The sequence below is a fragment of the Schistocerca gregaria genome, chromosome 8, assembly GCF_023897955.1.
Source record: "Schistocerca gregaria isolate iqSchGreg1 chromosome 8, iqSchGreg1.2, whole genome shotgun sequence".
In the NCBI taxonomy this organism is placed as follows: domain Eukaryota; kingdom Metazoa; phylum Arthropoda; class Insecta; order Orthoptera; family Acrididae; genus Schistocerca; species Schistocerca gregaria.
In genome coordinates this window covers 369,777,470-369,802,756 of record NC_064927.1, presented here as the reverse complement: position 1 = coordinate 369,802,756, position 25,287 = coordinate 369,777,470, and the positions used below count along the sequence as shown (strand labels likewise).

Sequence of the window (25,287 nt, the reverse complement as noted above, 5' to 3'; positions counted from 1 at the left end):
ATCATCAGCAAAAAGAACTAACTTTGCATCTTCATCAATGTGGAATGGTAAGTCATTAATGTATATCAAGAACAGTAAAGGACCTAAGACCGAACCCTGTGGGACCCCGTGCTTGATAGCACCCCAGTTTGAGGAATCAGCTGTTTTAACATTACACGAACCACTTATTTCAACTTTCTGCATTCTTCCAGTTAAGTATGAATTAAACCATTTGTGCACTGCCCCACTCAAACCATAATGATTTAGCTTATCTAAAAGAATTCCATGATTTACACAATCAAAGGCCTTTGAGAGATCACAAAAAATACCAATGGGTGATGTCCGGTTATTCAGAGCATTTAATATTTGATCAGTGAAAGCATATATAGCATTTTCTGTTGAAAAGCCTTTCTGAAAACCAAACTGACATTTTGTTAGTACTTTATTTTTACAAATATGGGAGGCTACTCTTGAATACATTACTTTCTCAAAAATTTTTGATAGAGCTGTCAGAAGAGAGATTGGGCGGTAGTTGTTGACATCCGACATATCCCCCTTTTTATGCAATGGTTTTACAATGGCATATTTCAGTCTATCAGGGAAAACACCCTGCTCCAAAGAGCTATTACATACGTGGCTGAGAATTCTACTTATCTGTGGGGAACAAGCTTTAAGTACTTTGCTGGAAATGCCATCAATTCCGTAAGAGCTTTTACTTTTCAGTGAGTTTATTATTTTACTGATTTCAGAGGGAGAGGTTGGTAGAATTACAGCTGTTTCAAACTGTGCAGGTATGGCCTCTTCTAGTGAAGATCTAGATCCTATTTTCTCCACAACATTTAAAAAATGATTATTCAAAATATTTTCAATTTCTGATTGTTTGTTAGTGCACTTGTCGTTCAATTTTATTGCACTAAAGTCTTCCTGTGCTCTTGGTTGCCCTGTTTCCCTTTCAATAATATTCCAAATTGCTTTAATTTTATTATCAGAGTTACTGATCTCAGACATGATACACATGCTTCTGGACTTTTTAATAACTTTTCTTAGTACCGCACAATAGTTTTTATAATATTGAACAATTTCGGGGTCAGTACTCCATCTTGCTGTTAGATACAGTTCTCTTTTGCGGTTGCAAGATATTCTTATTCCTTTAGTTAGCCAAGGTTTTTTATATGTTTTCTTGGAATTATGTTTAACTATTTTCTTGGGAAAACAATTTTCAAATACCCTTAAAAATGTATTGTGAAATAAGTTATATTTCAAGTTTGCATCGGGTTCCTTATACACTTCATCCCAGTCTAGCTGCTGTAGGCTTTCCCTAAAGTTTGCAATATTTATATTGTTAATTGAACGCACTGCTTTGAAAGTCTGATTTATTGTACTGCATGGAGCTATGTCATGTACTGTAACAAGCTGTGCACTATGATCTGAAAGACCATTCTCAACAGGATAAGCATTTATGTCCCTAAACTTATCTTGGTCTATAAAAAAGTTATCTATCAATGTACTGCTGTTCTTTGTTATCCGAGTAGGAAAATCAATGACGGAGCTCAAATTGAAAGAACTGAGTAATACTAAAAGGTCATTCTTCCTATTACACTCTTTCAGGGAATCAACATTGAAATCCCCACAAATGATAATTTGCTTCCCCCTGTCTGACAGATAGCACAACAAAGCATCCAAGTTTTCCAGAAATAGCTGGAAATTCCCTGAGGGGGACCTATACACTGTTACAATTATGAAAGTGCCATCCTTTAGTTTAAGTTCAGTGGCACATGCTTCCATATGTTGCTCTACACAAAATTTTTTAGTTTCTAAATTTTTTGCACTGTGGAAGCTTTTGACATATATTGCAACTCCTCCTCTCATCATATTATCTCTACTTACATGTGCAGCTAATTTGTACCCATTGATGCTAACCTTTTGCATATCAGTGACAATGTGATGCTCAGACAGGCATAGTATATCTATTACATTCTTGGTTTCTATATCTTCTAAACAAAGCAGAAGCTCATCAATTTTATTCTTCAAGCCCCCAATATTTTGATGAAATATACTAACAGTATTTTTCACTTTACTTTTGTGAGTATCTTGAACTTTTTTAACATCTTTAGTACTTTTATTCTTCAATCCCCCAATATTTTGATGAAATATACTAACATTATTTTTCACTTTACTTTTGTGAGTATCTTGAACTTTTTTAACATCTTTAGTACTTGCCTGGCTGAGTTTCCCACTGGACACTGATCTTACACTAAAAAAGAGTTTCCACCATGAGATGTAGTTCCTCCCCCCTTTAAATTTCCTGCTATCAGCCCAGCCAGTTTACCCTTCCCTTTCCTGTTGAGGTGTAGGCCATGTCTAGTATAGTCCCACCTACAGAGTGAATCAACAGGAACCACACCAATGTGTGACCCTGCACCAGATCCAAGTAGCCGTTCCAACTCCAAATTAACTCTCCTGACAGAAGAGGTCAAATGAGGTCGGTCGTGGCGCTCCAGAACCGACACAAACCCAACACTGGTATGATTCGATGCCGATGCAATCTTTGCCAGGTCACACTTTATGCTGTACCCCGGATCTCTGTCAATACTGTTGCCCGGCCCACCCACAATAACCACAGTGTCTTCCTTAGTAAAGCCTCTACATAGTGAACCTAAATCCTCTGTAACCTGCCCAAGTTCAGCACTAGGTTTGAAAAAACTTGTGACCTGGTAATCCAACCCTAATTCATCCTGCAGAAGTTGGCCCACACCCCTAGCATGCGAACTACCTAGCAACAAGACTTTCTTTCTCTTTGCAGACTTCCCTACATTCTTAATCAATTTGCTGCTGAAAGCTTGTTGAGCCCTGTGTACATCTACTTCTGTGAGAGGCTCATCAGTTTCTGACTGAGGCAACAGGTCAAACCTATTTTGTACATTAATAACAAAGCGGTCAGAAGAATTTCTTGGCCTGTTCCTCATGCCTGTTGCCACTTCCCACCCCTGTTTACCCTTCTCCCCCCTTAACCTGCCCAGTTCTCGCCTAGCCTCATCTAACTCAGCCTGAAGGGCAGCAATTTCCCCCTCCTGTTCCACAATCTTCCTATCTCTACTGCATAGCCTACAGAACCACTGATGAGTCTCGCTCATTTTCCCAATTCCCACGCCACTACAGTCGCCCCAATGAAAAAAGTTACTACATCCATCACACCAGACCCCGGAGCTAACGATCCTACGGCACGTCAGGCACTTTACACTCATTAAGGGAGAGGGTAAGGAGTCATTCCAATCCCGGGAGCGGAAAGACTTCCCTTAGGGGAGAAAAAGGACAGGTGTACACTCGCGCGCACACACACACACACATATCCATCCGCACATATACAGACACAAGCAGACATTCTGTATGTGCGGATGGATATGTGTGTGTTTGCGAGTGTACACCTGTCCTTTTTTCCCCTTAAGGAAAGTCTTTCCGCTCCCGGGATTGGAATGACTCCTTACCCTCTCCCTTAAAACCCACATCCTTTCGTCTTTCCCTCTCCTTCCCTCTTTCCTGAAGAAGCAACCGTCGGTTGTGAAAGCTAAAATTCTGTGTGTGTGTGTGTGTGTGTGTGTGTGTGTGTGTGTGTGTGTGTGTGTGTGTTTGTGTGTGTGTGTGTGTGTGTGTGTTTTATTTATTGTGCCTATCTACCGGCGCTTTCCCGCTTCGTAAGTCTTGGAATCTTTGTTTTTAATATATAATGTACAAATAGCTATACTTCTTCTGACGACATCAATTGCATGTTAATGCTGATAAATTAAGGCTTACTGTTATGTGTAGATATGGGTAGATATGGGTATAGAGGCAGTTATAAGCTAATTGGATACAACATTGCTGTGTTTTTACTATGTAATATTTTGTTATGTAAAACATAATGTACAAACAGCTGTAATTCTTCTGACAACATTGATTGCATGTTAATGCTGAAAGATAGATTTAAAAAAATAAAAAATAAAAAGTAAAGGTCCATTATGAGCAGTAGGATTATAGGGTGTACTCAGTAACAGATATATTCTCAGATGATGTTTTAGTAAGGATGAAGAGTTGACTGAAGTTTAAGAGAATTGCCAAGAAGAATAAATATGGAAAAAAGTGGAATGCTGAAGTTTTGAGAAATGGTGACTGTGCTTGAAGTTCCCTGGAGTTGAAGATACTGCAGTGATGAATGTCACCATGGGAAGTGCTGTTGAAGAGGAATGGGCATCTCGAGAAAAAGGCAATCACTGAAGTTGGACAGACAAATAGAGGTGTAAGGTAGGTAACTTAGAGAACTTTGGATAACAGAAGAAATACTTCAATTGAAGTTAGACAAAAGAAGAAAGTACTAAAATGCTCTTGAAAAGCAGGAATACAGCAATATAACTTACCGAAGAATGAAATAAATATGAAGTAAAGGGAAGCTAAGTTGAAATGGTTGCCAGGAGGACTGCTTCAGCATATAGAAAAGTCAAAACAGTCTTCAATGGAACTAAAAGTAAAGGTAACAACATTAAGAGTGAGAGAGGAATTTCACTGTTAAACATAGAGGATAGAATGGATAGGTAGAAAGGGTACATTGGGTTTCCACATGAGGGAGAGGTACTGTCTGCTGATATGAATGTAGAAGAAAAGGGTATCAGATTGGAAGACAATGAGGATCCACTATTAATCAGAGTTTAACAGACCTTTGGAAGAATTACTGGTGAATAAGGTAGAAGGCATAGGCAACATTCCTTTGGAATTTCTGAAATTACTGTACGTAGTGGAAAACAAATGATTTTTCAGTTTAGTGTGTAGAATCATTGAGACTGGAACATATAATCAAGATTTCTGAAGATTATGAACCACAGAATCCTGAAGATACCGTAGATAAATAAATGCGAGAAGTAGTGTGCAAGCTTAACAGCTCATTCATCAAAGCTGTTGACAAGAATAATGTATATCACAGTGGAGAAGAAGATTTAGAATATCATGCTAGATGATGGCCAGAGTGGCTTTAGGATAGGTAAAGACATCAGAATGGCACAGCTGATGTATTTAATAATTGAGACAAGACTTAAGAAAAATCAAGATACTGTCATAAGGTTTGTCAACCCAGACTCGTTATAAGATTATAGTGTAGTTTCATAATTGAAGTAGGGGGGGAGGGGGGATCCTTCCACAAAGTGCTAAGCATGAAGATAAATGCTAACCAGTTTTTGCATTCATTTTCCAGTTTGTGTTCCATAATTCCATGGTTCTTTATTGTTTTTGTTCTCATTTCAGGTATGAATGCCATTGCTGGTGCAATTAGTGACAACACCGTTAGTTGTACCTGCTGCAGATCTAGTAAGGATAACTCAAATGAAAATGAAAATCATTCAACACCAGACATCAGTCACAAAGGCTCCTGTTGTGTAATGTTATGTTTAAAAACATTTCATGAGTTTCAAAAGGTAAATATGCAGTTACTCAAAATAAAAGCTATTACCTCTGTTTTCTTTAAATTCACAATATGAAGGAGAATCACAAGTGACATTAAACTGCTTTTGTAGACAACAATAACTTTTGTGTAGCAATAGTGCTAGTCTTCTTGTGTGATGTTAAACACGGGAATTGCTTTACTCAATTTAACAATGAAAAAAGCTCAGAATGAAAATCTACACCAATAAGAGCATTTTGACATGAATTTTGATATAATAATTACATTTCCAAAAACTTACTCATGCCTTATCGTGAAATGTTGCCCTTCAGCATGCAATGTGTGTGTTTCCTGTGTTAACTAAAGTCCTTCACATTGGTAAGTTGTAAGACTTTGATTGTAGAGTTGTGATGTAATGGTTAATGAAGCACACTACTTCATCACTTTATTTATAAAACTGATATTTATGACCCATGATCACTGAACTAGAAGTGTACATATGTACTCACACACTAAGCAAAACAAGAAACCACATTTATTGTCAGGACACTGACTGGTCTGTTCATGTTGACGTACACACTGCATATCTTAGTTTCTAGTCCTTTACAAAGCTTTTGTGCAGAAATATGCTGTGTCATGGAGACTCCATGATCAGTCTTCAGCATGACAGATTATGTGTTCACTACCAGTATCACAGAAGTACCACAATACCATGCCATACAAGATGATCAGTGAATAGACATACCACTGTTCTAGTGGAAGGAATGATGCGAATTGTCGATTTTTCATTGAAACTATGGCAGAGAGTTACCGATGGAGAGGTGTCACAAACATTTGTGGTTCAAGGAGAGCTGTCTTTTCACTTTGTTACTTTAGACATTGCTTTATCCCATATTGGTACTGCAAGCAGCAGAAATCTGGAGGAAACTATGACCATTATATTTCTCAAGAATATGCAGCTTTACACTATGGTTTAATGACAATAGCACTCTTGGTGAAGTATTCCAAAGATAAAAATAGTCCCCCATTCAGATCTCCGGAGAGGACCACATATGGAGATTTCATCAGAAAAACAAACATGGCACTCTGCATATTGGAGGGTGAAATGTGAGAACCCTTAAGGGAACAGGTAGGTTAGACAATTTAAAAGGGAACTAAGTAAGTTGAAGTTAGATATAGTCAGTTTTTGGTTAAGTGAGTACATCTACATACATACTACATGGCTACTGCATGATATGTGGTGAGGGTACCTCATACCGCTACTCGTCATTTCCTTTCCACTTGCAGTTGCAGGCCTTATGTGAAATATAATTGGCCGCAGTTCTCCAAATTTTCTGAGTTGTGTTCCTTGGAAAGAGTGTCGTCTTCCCTCCAGGGATTCCCATTTGAATTGTTGAAGCATCTCCACAATACTTGTGTGTTGTTCGAACCTACCAGTAACAAATCTAGCATCCTGCTTCTGAATTGCTCCAATGCCTTCATTCAATCCCATATGGTGGAGATTACACACAATCTAGGAGTATTCAAGAATGCAGCACAGTAGTGTTCAGTAGAAGGTCATCTTTTGTAGATGAGTTACACTTTCCTGACATTCTTCCAATAAATTGAAGTCAACTATTCACCTTCCCTATACAGTTCTTACATGGTCATTCCATTTCATATCACTTTGCAGTGTTATGCCTAGATATTGAAATGATATGACCATGCCAAGCAGCACACTCCTGATGCTGAATTTGAACATTCCGGGATTGTTTTTCCTGCTCACGTGCATTAACTGACATTTTTCTACATTTAGAGCTAGCTGTTATTCATCACACCAACTAGAAATTTTGGCTAAGGCATCTTGTATCATTCTACAGTCACTTGACGCCTTCCTGTACACCACAGCATCATCAGCAAACAGCAGCAGATTGCTGCTCACCCTGTTCATTAGATCATTTGTGTATATTTAAGAACATAGGTGATGTAACTTACCAAACAAAAGTGTTGGTATGTTGATAGAGACACTAACAAACACAAACACACACACAATATTCAAGCTTTCGCAACCCACGGTTACTTCATCAGGAAAGAAGGAAGGAGAGGGAAAGACGAAAGGATGTGGGTTTTAAGAGAGAGGGTAAGGAGTCATCATGAATTGCAGTCACTGTTTCATCAGTGGCAATGGTTACAGGCCTTCCACTCCTTGGCACGTCTTCCACACTCATTCTTCCATGTTTGAAGTTGGACACCCAGTTTTCTACTGTTGCACAAGATGGAGTACTGTCCTTAAGTGTATTCCACATGTCCTCCACAATTTCCTTGGACGTCATTCCCTTCAAATGAAGATATTCAATCACAGCGCTGTTCTTGATTCTTTCGATATTTGCCATTTTGCTCACACTATGGTATATAAAGCATTCTAGCGGTAAAACTAACTAAGCTGGAGCCACAAAATTTGACTTGCATGTCCACAAAGGGTCACCATAAAAGTAAATGGTGGTGTTTGTGTGAGACATTGCGGTAACTATCTCAGGCTAGAAACTTTTCAACCACCCCTTGTACATAAACAATTTACTGACAAAATTTTGACCATCAAAGTGTCTGTACTCTTATCACTGTCTGATTTTGCTGTCAGCAAGTCAACTGGTGAATGTTCATCAGAATTCCTCAAAGTACCCTCGTAGCCTAAAAGGAAAAGAAAGAAGAAAAAAAAACATGTGTATTCCACAAATACTCATTACCTGAGTAACTGCCTCCTTAGTGCAGTGTATCCCTGACCTATCAAGAGGAGTCCTACAACTTTCCACCCTATAATGCCAGGCCCAGAAATCTGCAGCCAAGACTGTCATAGAGTTTACAGAGGCTTTGGGTGAGAACCTCCACTCGGCTCCAAACCAGAGGACCTTATCAACTCTGGGAACAATGCTCCAATTGCAAATTCTGCTTGCATCATACACAAGAGGCCAACAACCTTCTCGACTTCCACCAGCTACCCATAAGAACTGAAGATAGCCTCAGAATCCAGGCAACAGGCATCATAGGTACCAATGTGAGTCTCAACTTGCAGACAACTGCACCCTGCATGCTCGATACCTACAGGCAAGGCCTCATCCACACAGGATTATGCACACAAAACCTGTATGGGTAACACAAGAGTGGGAAAATACTAGATAAGAAACTAAGAATACAGGGGAACCATTAAAAACAGTACAGTGAATATACATTATAGCCAATATTTATATACAAGAACAAAACTCACCAAATAGTATAAATATATGTGCCTGTATGCTCTGTAGATAGCAGAGAGATTGCGGAAATATATGACAATATAAAGAAAATTATCTAATATATTACTGCAGATGGAAATTTGTGATGAACTGCAATTTAATAGTAGGAAAAGGAAGAGAATGAAAAATAGTAGCAGAACGTGAACTGAGAGGAAGAAATGAAAGAGGAGGCGTTCTGGTAGAATTTTACACAAAGCTTAATTTAATCTTTGCTAATACTTCAAGAATCATGGACAAAGGTTGTATACGTGGAAGACACCTGGAGGTACTGTACAGTTTCAGGTAGATTACAGAATGATAAGAGAGTGATTTTAAAACCGTATTTTAAACTGCAAAACACATCAAGAGCAGATGCGGACTCTGTGCATAATTTATTATTTATGATCTGTAAAAATTGCAGAAAGGCAGAAATTTGAGACCAGGATAAGAAAGGGGGGGGAGGGGGGCGGGGGAGTGTTGAAAGGTTCAGGTCAACTGAAATGGTGAAAGATAACACAGTAGAAGAAAACAATTCAAAACCCACGAATAACACTTAAGAGTTTGAATTTAAAACAGAAGTGATATCTGGCATTCTCCGCAGAAGCATTATAGGCCCTCTACTGTTTCTAATCTAGATAATGATTTAGGAGTCAATCTGAGCAGCCTTCTTATATTATTTATAGATGATGTCATTTATCATCCAGTAAAATCACTGGAAGATCAAAACCAATTTCAAGTTGGTTTAGACATGATATCTGCATGACGTGAAAAGTGGTGATTGTGCCACAGCAAACCAGTACTACGCAAAGAAGGAAAGGCTGAAGCATGTAAGGTATATGCAGAACAGCTGTATAAAAGAAACAGTCATTAAGACAATGTTATGGTAAGGGAAGAGGAAGCAGATAAAGAGGAGAAGGGAGATGAGATATCTTGAGAAAAATTTGACGGAACACTGAAAGACCTAAGCAAAACAAGGCAACTGGAGTAGTTAACATTTCTTCAGAATTATTAATATCGTTGGGAGAACCAACCATGACAGTACTATTCCACTTGGTATGGAAAAGGTGAAGTATGCCTCAAGAAAAATGAATATTCCTAACTGAAAGTAGCAGGTGGTCTCGTGTGTATTTACTGAACAATGAGTTTAATAATACATGGTTGCAAATTATTTACAGACCAATTGAAAGACTGGTAGAAACTAACGTTGAGGAAGATCACTTTGGATTCTGGAGAAATGTAGGGATACTTCAAACAATATTGACCCTATGACTAACCTTAGAATATAGGTTGAAGGAATGCAAACCTGCATTCATACCATTTGTAGATCTAGGAAAAGCTTGTAACAATTTTCACACTCTTTCAAATTCTGAAGGTAATAGTGATAAAATACCGGGAGCAAAACATTATGTGCTACTTGTACCAGAACCAGACTGCAGTTATACGACTTCAAGAACATGAAAGAGAAGCAAAAAGGCACTTCTTTGGATTCAAATGTTGGCATGCAGTCTGAACACACTACAGCATGGTGTCAAATGGTTTAACACTGAACTCATAGAGTCCATAAGGAGTTATGAAGACAGTCTTTTTCCAGTCAGCTTTGTCATCCTCAATTTGCCAATAGCCTGACTACATGTACCTACTTGAGAAATACTTCGCTATTCTCAAGCAGTCTAGGGTGTCATCAATGCGCAGTAGTGGGTAGATAGCTGTTTTCATTACTTCTTTCAGATTATCAGTAGTGAACACAAAAATGTCATGTGCCATCCTTCTTCTTCACGAAGATTATAAGAGAGGACAAAGGACTCTCTGAGTGCCCAGTGATGTCATCATGCAGCATCTTTTCTGCTTCCTCCCAGATTATCCATCATTCAGCCAGCAACACCCTATATGAACACTGGCCAATTGATGGATGATCCTCAGTTTTGATACAGTGTTTTACCATGGGCTGCTTGGTCTGTCTCTTCTTACCTCTGGATTTCAAACCATCCAAAGATAAGCGCAGAAAGGCAACACACGCCACCATTGTTCCTCGGTCAGGCTGGATCCTATTGGCATTTAGATAATAGCATTGTTCAGCTGATCATCTAGATTGATGACTGGAACTTGTCTCGTTGTTGACAGCAGGATAACAACGTCTTTAATGGCAAATAACTGCTCAGAGCAATCATTGTTACGTGTGCTTATGGTGTACCTTAGTCAAACTGGAGCTCCAATGTGCCATAGTATGATGTCTTCAAGAAGTCCCATCCGAGAATAAAATTATGACTACATTCTGCTAAAACGACAAATTCAAAGGGCTGTGTTCTCTCATTGATAGCTGTTCTCCCAATACATAGTCCTGTCAGCTGGCTGTCTTTCCCATCTGCAACTGTCAGCACAATCACTTCTAGTTCATGGAACATAGTCTTATTTTTTGGCAATGATACACATTCTACTTTACAGAAAAGGAAACCTCTCAGGTTGGCCATTGATGGTGATGTCAGTGAGATTTCCTGACATGCTGGCGACTGTTGTGCATGGAGGAGTTTCTTCTTTTGTGGTCTCACCTTCATAAATGATTGCCTCACTTAGTTTTCCTGAACTTGACATCTAGGTGAGTAGCTGGTACCTCTCACAGAGACAGGAACAGCTACAGTATGTTGGAAAGTGGCCTTGACCAGGGCACAGTGATAGGCTTCTTCTCAGATGTCAAATTTGTGCAGTTGACTGGCATGAGTAGAACTGTTGTGATAGTTGATGTCTGGCAGTGTAGTAGTCATCAAGAATTCCTCTTCTTTTTCTACAGTACCATATAATATGTCCATAGGATCCACAGTGGAAACCACCAGTGTGTTGTCCACTGCCCCTCCAAATGTCTGTTCTGTGGCTCGTTATATGTGGTGGAGGGATTGGTTGTATCTGCATTGGTAAGCAGCTAGGTTGTCATTTGATGGTTGCAGCATAAGTCAGAGTCGGCTATGCCCATCCTTCCTGGTGTGTTACTGGAGCTTGAGATTTGTGCTCAAGATTGATACACTTCTTCTTTAACATTCTCTGTCCCTCCTGGTGTGTGAACTCCACATTCATAGCTGCTATCTCTTGCTTATTTAGTTCAGCAGTTCTGGCTACCATAAAATACTGTATCTCTTCTCCTAAAAACTGTTGTATGAGAGAGGCAAGATCATGGTAGGCTTCCACAACTGCCATAGGGACCTTATTCAGAAGCTGTTCATACCTCTTTTGTCTGACTCTTTGCTGTTGCATTTTGTCAGTGTGTTGGTACCATGGGATGAATTCTGCTGTTGTTGTGATGTGATGTACCATCACAACTTGATACATGTCTTCTATTTCTCCTTAGGTGTGAGATTTTGTCATCTTCCGACTTATTTGAATCACTAAGTGGCATAGGACCAAAACTTTCCGTATGCGTGACTGTGTTGTTTCCCTGTGTTCTTCAGTTTTCTTCCATTAAGGTCACCTGCTCTGTTGATTTCCAATAAACATTTTTTTTCCTCTCTCTCTCAAATATGTGGCAGTTATTGAGCATCTTTACATTGTTCTCTTACCATTGCTGGATTGTGCCGTCCATGTAAAAGTTCACTCATGTCAGGCACATTATGTCTCCCATTTGTTGTATCTGACTACCCAGTTGAATACTTTCAGCTACTTTGCCATTCCTGGCCAGCATCTCCTGAAAACACTGATGAATGCCCGATGTGTAGCTGGTTTATTGCTGGTTTGGAGTCCTTTGTCTCTTGAATATACCAAAAGGCAAAGGTCCCAGGTTCAAGTCCCAGTCCATCATGTAGTTTTAATCTGCCTGGAAGTTTCAAATGAGTGCACACTCTTCTGCAGAATGAAAATTCATTCTGGATGTACTGCTTGTGTTCAGATTGCTAACCATATATGTGATGGCTTCTACATTGCCTAATTGGAGCCACAGTGATGTTGATTTTCAAGTACATGGGATCTCCGCCAAACAGAACCATGGTGTAACCAGAATCAAATCCAAATCTGAAAGCAGAGTTCTCAATGAAGAACAACACTTAGTATTGAAAGCACATTTATTACAAATGCCAGTGTACAGCCAAAACAGAACTGCCTTCTGGATAGAGAGTGCTGTTATTCATACAAACATCACAAACTTATGAAATTTTGAGAACCCTTTAGGAATGGTAGTTTTTAAACCATGCTGTACAGCTTTTATCATGACAAGTGTGTGCTTTTATACTGATTTTTGTAGGATCACTTCATTTCTTTACAGGTACTTCTCCCATGTAAATAACGTTTTCTTTGTGGCATTTTTGGTTTTGAATGATATCATTATTGTTCATAGTTAGCCTTTACAAGTTGGTCATAGATTATTATTTATCAAGGGAGACTGCTGAAAAGCAGGGAAGGGGCATAAGTAAAATAAAGTAAAGCCAACCACACATCTATAGCTGACTGATCTTTGACACATAGAAACAAACAACAGAAACAGTATTTACAATAGCTTTTGAGCTCTTGCTCTTTCTCTAGTGAAAGTACACAAATTCATACACACAGGCACCCAAATGCACACTCTCACAGTGAGACTGCGGTTGATTATCGAAAGCAGTTGTCTGTGCAGATGGAAGTTGGGATGGGGGTTGGGGTAGGAAAGGATGCACGAGGTGAGGAGGGATAGCAGGATAGTGTGAGGTAGTCTGTCTTCAGGTGACTTAGTGGCTGCACAAGAAGTTGAAAGGAGTTCAGAGTATAGAGCATGTAAGAGATGGGGTGGCGGTGGTGGGGTGGGAAGGAATTGGGAAGCATGGAAAGGAGAGGAAGGTGGAGATGAAGAGGGAGGATCTTCCTCTCCCCATCTTCATCTCTATCTGCCTCCCCTTTCCTCCTCTCCCTCCCCCGCCACCTTCCTCTCTCTGCCTCTTATATGCTGTACCCTCAGAACTCCTTTTGTCTTTCTGTGCAGCTGCTGTGTTATCTGTCAAAAGACCAGCATGACATTATCTTGCTATCCCCTCCTCATCATAAGCATCTTTCTCTATCCCATCCCCACTTCCAGTGCACAGGCAACTGCTGTTTATTCAGCAGTCAGTCTCACCATGGCTGCGGATGTGTACTTTTCAGTGCATGTGTGGTTGGGTGTGTAAATGTATGTACTTTCACCAGAGAAAGAGAAGAGTTATGGTAGTAAAGTTAGAAGATGTGAATGTCTGAAGAATGTGGCTAAGGACTTAACTAATTAGCTTCATTGTGCAAAATATTAACAGTTCATATATACATCAAAATCTATGCCAGATAGTAAAGCTCTATGTAGCTGAGAGAGAGAGAGAGAGAGAGAGAGAGAGAGAGAGAGAGAGAGATTGGTGCCAGCACACAAGAATGTGAAGAACAAGACAAGCTACCACTGCCTAACAAAAGAAGTAGTCACATGTGGCTAAGTATAAATGACAGCAGGCATTCTATAGTATATGTGATTTTTTCCCAAACATGTATGTAAAAAGCACGCCAAAGTTATCTGTATGTCCTATAAAGAGGACAACAAAGAATGAACATGTTATGCCATGAGATGTGTAAAATATTATGCCTGTCTTTAGAAGGTTACCTAAACTTAAAGTTCAAAAATCAGATACTTGGGAATAAAAGACAATCAAAATAACACTGAAATCATTTTTATCCATTTAGAAGGAAAGAAAAAGTATGTTTTAAAAAATTATCTTATGGAGTGATGAATTACATATTGTGTTCGTTGTTTTCGTGTATTAAAATATCGTGTCAATACTTGATGCTTAAGGGAGGTTTAAGACATTGTGTCACAATAAGTAAATGAATTTGATATATACAAATATAACCACAATAAAATTTAACAAATTTCCACATGTATATGTCTTCTCTACAACGACTTAATTACAGAAGCTGCAGAATTCTGCAGTTTTTATCTACCTATGCAAATTTAAAAAAAAATATTTGCAGTTTTAATCAAAATTTATTTCAATCATAACCTCTGACTCAGTCAGCTCTACCCTGATGCTGTTTCTGTGTTTAGTCCATTTATTGTCCATAAGAGAGAAAGCTCTTTCTGTGAGAGCATGTTATCCTGCGGCTATTGGTACAAAGCCTCTCATTTTACTACACTGTAGCACATCAATTTCTTTTTGTTTTAAAATTTTAATCCTACTTTCTTCTGTACCTGTTTTCACCATATTCACGGAACTCACCGTAGCTGCTGATCGGTATGAGGAGAGCCCTTCCAAGATTTGCCAATGCTGGACAAGAAACAAATGACATTCCTATTCTCATGACCCCTCAAAACGCGTAGAGATGTCATTCTTTCTCCACTTCTCACATTCCATTGAGCCAGACAACTTCTTTCTCCAAAAACACGAACAGAAAAAAGGCTATATGTAGACAATAATATCAATTATTACTGTAAAACTTTTCAAGATCTGTCAGTCGGGCAATTTGAACTATCGATAGTACTTCATGGGATTAATCTTTATAACAGTGATCACTGACAAAATATATGAGAGAAACAGTTAGCCAATAAGCGAGTCGGCAGGTTTTTTCTTTTCTTTTTTTTAAAAAAAAAAAAAGCTGTAATACAGGAGATCCCGGGAAATACAGGAGAGTTGATCACCCTACTAAAACCAGGCTAAATGTATATAGTACATCTGTAATGTTCATTTCCAATATAAGATGACAGATGTGACTTAAAAAGAGAGTATGAACTGAAATTTTTAATTTGAGCTCTGCAAAGGTTCATGGCAGATAATTACCTTTATTATACAATATTGTAGTTTGACATGTTAAAAACATGGCAAGTTTAGCTGTTTATGGGCATTATCATCTTTCCTTATTGGCATGTTGATGAATACAAATACAGTCATTAACTGATCTGCCCCATGCTAAATATCAGACGGACATTTTAAAAAGTAAAATATAGAGACTTCACTGTGTGAATAAAGTTGGAAAATAATTCGGGGTTGCCACAAGTTCTGGAAATCAGGGAACTTCAAATGTGTCAGACGAATTTGGGAACAAAAGGAAAAAAAATCTCGTTTTTGTCTCAGGAGATGAAATAGTTTGTTTACTGAGATGTCATGCATTCTTGATGGCTGGGTGCAGGTGAGTATGTCTGCTGCTTCCCTACTCCCTCATTCTTACTACTTCTCCCCTTTCTACCACTCACCTCAGCTTGCATGCAGTGCTGCCACCACTTTTTCCACCTAGCTGAGCGGCTGCTGATGAGAGGCAGGGAGTCATAAGCAGTGGGTTGTTTCGATCTGATTCTCAGACAGTTGAGAGCAGTGGCTGGAGACGGCAGTGTCTGAGTATTTGTGTAAATGTGTGTGTGCTCCCATTTTCTGGCAACCTCTTTGCCTTTACACATGTCTGCCTGTATCTGTATATGTGTGGATGTGTGTGTGTGTGTGTGTGTGTGTGTGTGTGTGTGTGTGTGTGTGTGTGGGCGCGCGCGCGCATAGCTGTCCTTTTTTCCTCCTAAGGTAAGTCTTTCCGCTCCCGGTATTGGAATGAGACTCCTTACCCTCTCCCTTAAAACCCACATCCTTTCATCTTTCCCTCTCCTTCCCTCTTTCCTGATGAAGCAACCTTGGGTTGTGAAAGCTTGAAATTTGTGTGTGTGTTTTTTATTATGTCTATCTACCAGCACTGTCTCGTTTGGTAAGTCACAGCATCTTTGTTTTTTATATATATTTTTCCCACGTGGAATTTTTCCCTCTATTATAGAAAGAAACTTCCACATGGGAAAAATATATTAAAAACAAAGATTCCAAGACTTACCAAGCGGGAAAGCGCCGGCAGACAGGCACAATGAACAAAACACACAAACACACACACACAGAATTACTAGCTTTCGCAACCGATGGTTGCTTCTTCAGGAAAGAGGGAAGGAAAGGGAAAGACGAAAGGATGTGGGTTTTAAGGGAGAGGGTAAGGAGTCATTCCAATCCCGGTAGCGGAAAGACTTCCCTTAGGGGGGAAAAAAGGACAGGTGTACACTAGCACACACACACTTATCCATCCGCACATACATAGTGGGTATGTAAATGATTAGTTGCAATTCTCTGACAGGTACAATGGCCACAAGAGTGCATTAGTGCTGTTCATGTTTAGTGTTGGTATCAGGTGTGCTAAAGCGCATGAGGAGGATGAACAATGTAATATTCATGGTTTTTGTTTTTAGATTAGGTTCCTCCCCAAGGGGAAACAAACTGTGGGCCTGAAAAATTACCAGTTCATGTCACTGATGTGGTTGTGCCAACTGTAAAAATTGTTAGTTCGCCTAAACAGATCATTCCAAAGGATTTAAATATGCTTAATCTCATGTTAGTAAATTGTCGAAGTGTCTGTAGCAAGATCCCGGAGTTATTCTCCAAAATAAACAGTAGCAGTGCCAACGTTGTATTAGGTACCGAAAGCTGGTTGAAACCAGACATAAAAAGCAGTGAAATTTTAAACTCTGATTGGACAAGGTTTAGGAAGGGTAGGACTGATGCTATGGGAGGTGGTGTGTTCATTGCAGTTAAAAGCTGTTTAAACACAGTTGAGATCGATACTGGGTCGGACTGTGAAATAGTCTGGATAAAGCTGCCAATCGGACAAGGAGTGACCATTGTATTAGGCTGTTTTTATAGACTGCCAGCATCCACAACAAATGTCACAGAACATTTCAGGGAAAGTCTTGAGTACATAGGAAATAAATATCCAAATTATCCATTAGTTACAGGTGGAGACTTTAACTGGCATCCGTCGACTGGGAAAATTACACGTTTATCACAGGGGGCAGAAGCAAAGATTTGTGTGAGGTTATTCTAGGAGCACTCTCAACATACAACCTTGAGCAATGGGATAGAAAACCAACTTGAGACAGAAACATATTAGATATCTTGGCAACAAACAGACCTGATCTTTTTGAGGAAGTTGATCTAGAAGGAGGTATTAGCAACCATAATAATGTCATTGTGGTTTCTATGTCAGTGGAAGTTGCAAAAAAACCAAAGAAACAGCGTTAAGTGTCATTAATGAATATCTCCATAGTCAGCTCCAAGCATTCACCGCGGGAACAAAGACATTGAGCATCTTTGGTCAGAGTTTAAAGGTATTGTCCATCATGTGCTAGAGAAGTATGTGCCTAGCGTGCTAGAGAAGTATGTGCGAGGGGGGGGGGGGGGGGGGGAGGATCCACCTTGGTACAACAAACATATTAGGAAGTTGCTGAGAAAGCAGAGAATTTTGCACAGTCATTTTAAACGTAGTCATTGCCCCGCTGACAAACAAAAATTATGCGAAATGAAAGCAGCTGTCAGAAGGACAATGAGAGATTCTTTTAACAAATTTGAAAGCAATATTTTATCTGCAGATTCTAAAAATTAACCGCAAAAAATTTTGGTCGTACGTAAAATCTATGAATGCTGCAAATAATTCAATACCTTCTAATGTTGACAGTATGGGTAATGTAACTGATGATAAACAGAAGGCCGAAATTCGAAACCTAGCTTTCAAAAACTTGTTTACGGTAGAGGACTGCAGCACCATTCCCCCTTTCAATTCTCAAACAAACGCAAGGATGCCTGACATAGTGTTTAGTGTATCTGCGATTGTAAAACATTTAAGATCCTTAGACATCAGGAAGGCATCTGGGCCAGACGGTATTCCCGTAAGATTATATGTTGACTATGCTACAAATATAGCACCATTCTTATCCATCATCTATCAGAGACCATTGGAACAGCAGAAAGTTCCATGGACTGGAAGGAGGCCCAGGTCATAGCAATCTATAAAAAGGATAGAAAATGGGATGCACAAAATTACCGGCCAATTTCACTGACATCAATTTGTTGTAGAATCATGGAACATATTTTCAGACATAATGACCTTTCTAAACTCTGAGAAGCTCATCTGCAGAAACCAGCACAGTTTTAGGAAACAGCTTTCATGCGAGACACAGCTGGCCCTCTTTGTGCATGATATACAACAGGCTCAAGATACCGGCTCCTAGGTTTATGCCATATTTCTTGAGACTTTCGAAAGATTTTTGACTCAGTTGTGCACCGTCGCTTGCTCCAAAAAGTGCACTCTTATGGTCTATCCAATGACATGCGGCTGGATAGGAAGTTTTCTAACAATCCTGAACGGGGTGACTTCAACAGAAACAAGCAGTCAGTGTGGTCCTTATATCTCTTCTCTCTCCAGTTAGTCATTCTGTCTGTCATCTGTGCCCATCATCTCTCTCCCGCTGACACATTGCTCTGTCCTAGATTCACAAGCTAGAAACTGTGCTCGTGGCACCTCTGCTGTTGCTCTGCCTGTCCTCGAAGTCAGTTCATTGTGAGGTATCTCTTGCTTCTTCTTAATCAGACTTACTGCGGGTTCTCAGGACTAAGGACAAAGCTGCTATCATGATTGATCAGCGGTTACCTTAATTGAATTGTGATAGATTCTTTAATAATGTAGTTCCAGAAGTTACTAATGCATTCTGAGTAATTCCGATAGGCATTGTTAGGGTCTTGCAATCTGATGTGTTGTTGGTTTTCTCAGCAACAATCTTCAACAATAAGCACCATCTGACCTATATAAATCTTGCCACATTGGCAGGGTATGCTATACACCCCATATTTACATAGTTTGAAGTTGTCTTTGACACTACTAAGCACTGTTTGTGTTTTAGCTGGTGGACAGAAGACCATCTTCACTTGGTGTTTCAGGAGAGTATGTCCTATCTTTCCAGGTATGCACTACAAAAAGAATAAATGCATTGGCCACACCCTCCATATGAAAGAGACAAGTTTAATGATACCTCATACATCTCAGTTTCATACACAAGAACATCAATTTTAGCACAGAAGTCAAAGTGGATGGAGTGCTCTGCTTTCCGAATGCAACCTATATGTACTTGGGGACAGCTGCCATCACCCATTGCAGAGGAATGATATGCTCAAAACATTGGTATGTAGGGCTTGCACCCTCTCTGACAGTGAAAGTCTCCATCAAGAACTTAAACATCAGAGAATGGTGTTTCAGCAGAACGGCTACAAGGAGTGACAAATTCAGAGTGTCTACGTCCTACACCCACTATACAGCAGGCAGAAACAGAAGAGGACCCTTGGAAGGAGATGTCCATTGCATTTATTCCTTTTTGTGGGCATTAATTGCAAATATAATATGAGTTCTCTGAGAACATTAAGTGAAGACAGTCTTCTGCCCACCAGTTAAAACACAGACACTACTTGGTTATGTCAAAAAAGGTCTAGGACTACAGTCATACTCAAATTCTGACAGTGATCTAACTTATGGGATTGTGTCATTAAAGAATCTACTGGAATCTGATTAAGAGAAGTGCTGGTCAATTGTAATAGCAGCTACATCCTTAGTAAGGCCTGGAACCCAAAATTAGTGTGGTTATAAAAAGGAAGGAAATATTCCAAAATAAACTGATTTCTGGGACAGGTGGAGGAATAGCAGTGGTGCCAGCATCATATTTACATTGGCGTGGATGTAGGATACAACAGTGTATATTGGTGGGAGGAATGGTGCAGAAGATTCTCGGCAGGGACAGGAGATAGAACAGCAGATCTGAGTAAAGGGGCTGGTCCCAAGTGGTCAGATCATCAGCACACCTGATGATGGCAATGTAGTCCTTGCCAAAATATTGTACCTGTTGGACACTGACAGCTGATCTTTCAGCCGTGAACTATTTCATCATGAATGGTGCCAGGATAAGCCGAAGAGACAGCTGCTAGATTTTTTTTACAGTTTGGGTGTAACTAAATAAGCCCACCTGTGTATCTGCATGGGCTATTGTCATACACATGAATTTACCATGGTTTTTTTATGTCAGTGTTTTTTACATATTCATAATGTAATTACAATTAGCGCCTGCAGTACAAACGTGACTGTTGCACCTACTGAGAGATTTAGTTTTCAGTTAATGAAATACACAAAGCTTTTGTAGCAGAGTGGACTGAAACTGCAAATGTAAAAAAAAGAGAGAGGTAGCACCATGTGTTGCATTTTGGTGTTTTGTTATAGGTTCTGCAAAGTGGGTGTACAGGTGCAAGAAACTCCTTACGTGCTGCACTCTCTCTGCACTTGGATGCTGCTGGTGATGGTGATAGTAATTCCAGTGGTAATGGAAACAGCTGCTGTTCAACACAGAAAACCAAGTTTCAGTGAATGATGTTGGTACTGTTAATTAGTCATACGACTCTGTGTCCAGCACAAGTAGATGACCATCTTGTAACTGTGTCAAGCTGGATTCGAAAGATTTTTTATATGTGGAGAGAGAAAAGAAATATCAGTGAGATGCCATATTATTAGAGATTAAGATATGAGAAAGAACTCGATTTAACTCGCAGCAGAATTTTTGTTATTTATGTCTCACATCCAGTATGTTCATAGCTTCAGTGTTGATCTTTCTGTTGATGCAATTGTGATCTCAGTACTAGCACACAGGTGACAAAGGTACAAACAGTGCTGCTGCCGATTTAAGCCAGAAGCTAAGACAGTACCCTAATAGTATTTCACACAATGATGACCATGAGTTTAGTGTCTTAATGTATATATTTCTGGCACATTTCTCATTTCACATGACCAGGTTATTGTTTCATAAATTACTTATACAGTATATATACTTCACAAACTAATTTATTCTTCATTTGCAGAATATGTTTCGTGACCATACTGCATAAGAGAAACCTATAATGGTGGTAAAAAAGGAAATAATAGAGGCTTACATCAAGAATAAAAAAGTTTTAGGGTTTTTTCATAAAGAAAAGTGTAATAATCACAACAGTGCTGTTTGACTTCTTTTCTGGTAAACTTTTCGCACATTCATGTTTCTTCATGTTTTTAACAGAACAGAAGGGAGACAGCATTTTAATGAATATTTTTATCAATTGCATTTCATGAAACATATTACAGCATCATGTATATTACAACTCTACATCGTTATTTTTTCCTCTGCATTATTTGTAGTTTACCAGAACCATGTTATTTGTGTAGTTATTATTTTATTGGTATCTTCAACATTTCTCTGGCAAAAATGATTGAATTCAGCATATTTGCATGTATTACATCCTATTCCTTTTCACTTTCCTACTACTTGTTCCCCTTGTTTACCTTTTTCCACATCTTCTGCAAGTGAGCAGATAAAAAAAAAAGAAGAAGAAGAAATGTAATGTAATCTTCAGTGCAAGAACTGTTATTTGATAAACACATACCACAGCACCAAGGCTGTGATAAACTGTCTATATTTAGCAATTTATTTTTGGGCAATTTGGGTGGATGATACACTTACAGGCAGATAATTAATGCTATTGTAGCATTGTTCAAGAAGAGAATATTTGTTTTTTTGGATAGATCTGTGCCTCTTAGTTACTGTGCAAACTTTTGAAAGACATTTCTGTTGCCACAGATTTTAATTGAGCTTTATATAACTGATTAAGATTGAACTAGTCATTGTGCCAAATTTAAATCAGAATTCTAGTCTTGAGAATGTCTCAGTTAAATGTGGCAATATCAATTTATCTATCATTATTTGATTCCTTTTTCTGAACCAGTTTCTTTGTAGTATCATTCACCTTAGACTACATTTTGGAAACTAAGAGAGATTTTAAATTACTAGCAAAGGACTAATTCATTTATTCTGTGTGAAGTAAACAAATGTTAAGACATTGGAGTTTCACCCCAGAGGAAGGCAGTTGAAATCCCCATTTGCTCTTCTATATTTAGGTTTCCTGGGGATTTTCCTAAATTGCATAAGGCAAATTCAAGAATGTTCCCTCAAAAAGGGAAGGCCAGTCTCTTCTCCCATTCAAGCTTGTACTCCATCTGTGCTTGCAACAGGATACTAAGCCCTAGTTTTGCTTCCTTCCTCATTGTATTACTTGGTGACTCTTTTCTTCATTGTAGGTCAGATATTAAAATTCTTTTTCGTGGGTGGTTAAGCAGACTAAATTACTTCAGTTCACTCACAATGTCATGAATTCAAAGGGCAATAGTGTCTTATAAGATCAATGAAGAGATTATGCTGTGATAATATAGATCTACATCTCACCACCAAAGGGCAAAAGTCAGCTGATGAGCATTGAGCAAGCATTGTCAAGAAACCCAAATCCAACCTTCTACTTGACTTATTCTATTCCTTTGTGATTCCATATATTTACATCCCAGATATTATTCCCATATTTGAAGCATTAGTAAAATGTTTGCACATTTTCTGATTTTATCATTTGGTGTTCCAGATGATCATAACTACTTAACAACCATTGTTGTCAATTACTGTAATCAGAAATAAAAAGAACGAACTTGTACTCCTGTAGAGCTACACAGTTAAAAAGAGTATACCTTTTCTATCATCACTAAAATCATACAGATAAATGTTGTATACAGTGCATTCAACATTTTACTGTTTAATTGGGGAGAGAATGTAGTACTATTTCTGTGCATTTGGTACATATATGGAGCAAAGGAGAATATTTAATTCATCTTTTTTACAGAAATGCCATTGAAAACCATGTGAGTGAGTCACCACTTCATAATAGCTATTCAGATTTTAGAGAGAACGTCAGAAATACATTGCATATAGGATAGTAAACAATGGAAAGAATGGTTGCTAACGCTGTTTACTGTCCTCCTACATGTGTGATACTTTTGACACCAGTTGTCATAGAAATGGGTGCTTGTTAAAGTATCATAACTTTCGCCTTTTGATTTGCAATTAGGAAACTGACATATTTTCTCTTTATTCTGCTTACTATTGTTTTTTTCCATAACATGGAGTTGATAAACTCCTTGTTTCCATCTTATACTCCATAAAATTAACTATCATAGCTAACATTTCAGGTAATCAGTGTGATGCTACTCTGTTGAAGGTATGCAGTCTTTTTCAATAAATATTAGACAGTGGTACCCTTCATGAAGAAGATGATTCAACTCTGTTTCAAATATTAATTGATTGGTACTACTTACAATAATTCAGTTAGTGTGCAATGAATTATGTCTCCATAACTGTTCTTTATTGCTTGTTACAGCTTCAGGTTAGCTCACACTAAGGTCTCAGTGATTGTAATGGAAGAAAACTCTTCCCAATACCACATTTTTGCTTTACTCTGAAATGCCGGAAAGTTGTGTACTACTTGTGTACAGCTTGTGAAAGTTGTGTTCCATATGTTTCAAAATTTTCACTTGTGTTTAAGTGCTTGAAGGAGAAGTGTAAACCAACATGGAATTTGTTGATGTGTGTGAAAAAGCACTCAAAATATACTAAAAATCTTTGTATTGTGCCGCAGTAGTGGCAACTAATGTAAGAAGAAATTCACAGTTGTATTCACATCTATACTTTAAAGGAGAGTGCTTAATACATCCACTGACAGACATACTTTCCTAATTTTTTTGTTCTTGTTTTATAGTGTGTTGGCATACTTTTTTCATATTATAGTTTTAAGACTCTTATAGAACATAGTTATCAGATTTACAGGAAATATCAGAACAACTATTTTAAAGACAGTATCATGATAGGGACAGCGTGCTACTCACCATATAGACGAGACATGCACAACAAAAAGACAAACTTCCTAGCAGATTAAAACTGTGTGCCTTTCGCAGGCAAGTGCTCAGTAGAAGGCAAAGCTCCCGAGTTCAAGTCTCAGTCTGGCTCACAGTTTTAATCTGCCAGAAAGTTTCATATCAGTGTGCACTCTGCTGTAGAGTGAAGATTTCATTCTGGAAACATCCCCCAGGCAGATGAGGTACTTGCAGAATTAAAGCTGTGGGGACAGGGCGTGAGTCGTGCCTGCGTAGCTCTGTCGGTATGTTTGAGGGGAGAGGTTGGGGTGGGGAAGGAGAGAAGTGGAGGAGGGGGAAAGGACTAGTGGGTGTGTTGGAGGAATAGAAAGAAGGTCGTTTAGTGTTGGAGTGGAAGCAAAGGAGGGGATAGGTGAGTGAAGGACAGTGACTAGTGTTGTGCAGCATGTTCAGCAGTTGGGTGGTCCAGCTGCCACCTGGCCCTAGTTTGTCGGTGGCCATTAGTGCGCACAGACAGCTTGTTGGTTGTCATGCCCATGTGAAAAGCAATGCAGTGATTGCAGCTTAGTTTGTAGGTTACATGACTGCTGTCATAGGTAACGCTGCCTTTGATGTGATAGATGATGCCTGTGACCAGCCAGGAGGAGGTGATGATAGGAGGGTGTATGGGACAGATATTGCATCTAGATTTGTTGCAGGGATATGAGCCATGAAACAAGGAGTTGGGAGCAGGGATGGAGCAGATATCGACAAGGATATTGGGTACATTCGGTGGACAGTTGTTTTGTTCTTGTGTGGGAGGAGTGGAGATGATAGTGGGTTGGGTATTCCTCATTTCAGGGCACGGCGAGAAGTAGTCAAAACATGGTGGAGAATATCATTCAGTTGCCCCAGTCCTGGGTGGTACTGAGTCATGAGGAGAGTGTTGCTTTGTAGCTAGACAGTGAGAATGTGGTAGGTGGTAAGGGATTGGAGACACAAGGCATGGGAGATCTGTATCTGTACAAAGTTGAGAGGGTAATTTCTGTTTGTGAAGGCCTCAGTGAGATCTTTAGTGTATTTGGTGAGGGGCTGTTTATCATTACAGATGCAATGGCCATTGGTCGCTAGGATATATGGCTGGGAGTTCTTAGTATAGAATGGGTG

General features: G+C 39.1%; 1 protein-coding gene across 2 annotated transcripts in view; it reads left to right on the top strand.

Annotated features, from left to right (window-relative positions):
* Positions 1–21,103, top strand: part of LOC126284321 (uncharacterized) — a 58,976-nt gene extending 37,873 nt beyond the window's left edge. Inside the window, exons 9-10 of one of the 2 annotated variants that reach the window (XM_049983161.1) lie at positions 5,248–5,417; positions 20,647–21,103. In XM_049983161.1, the coding sequence (XP_049839118.1) occupies positions 5,248–5,417; positions 20,647–20,790 (314 nt within the window). In that variant the 3' untranslated portion in view covers positions 20,791–21,103. Of the gene's footprint in view, positions 1–4,034; positions 4,099–5,247; positions 5,418–20,646 lie in introns of those variants that run through there. The other variant, XM_049983162.1, reaches the window with a different exon arrangement.
* Positions 21,104–25,287: the final 4,184 nt, after the last annotated feature.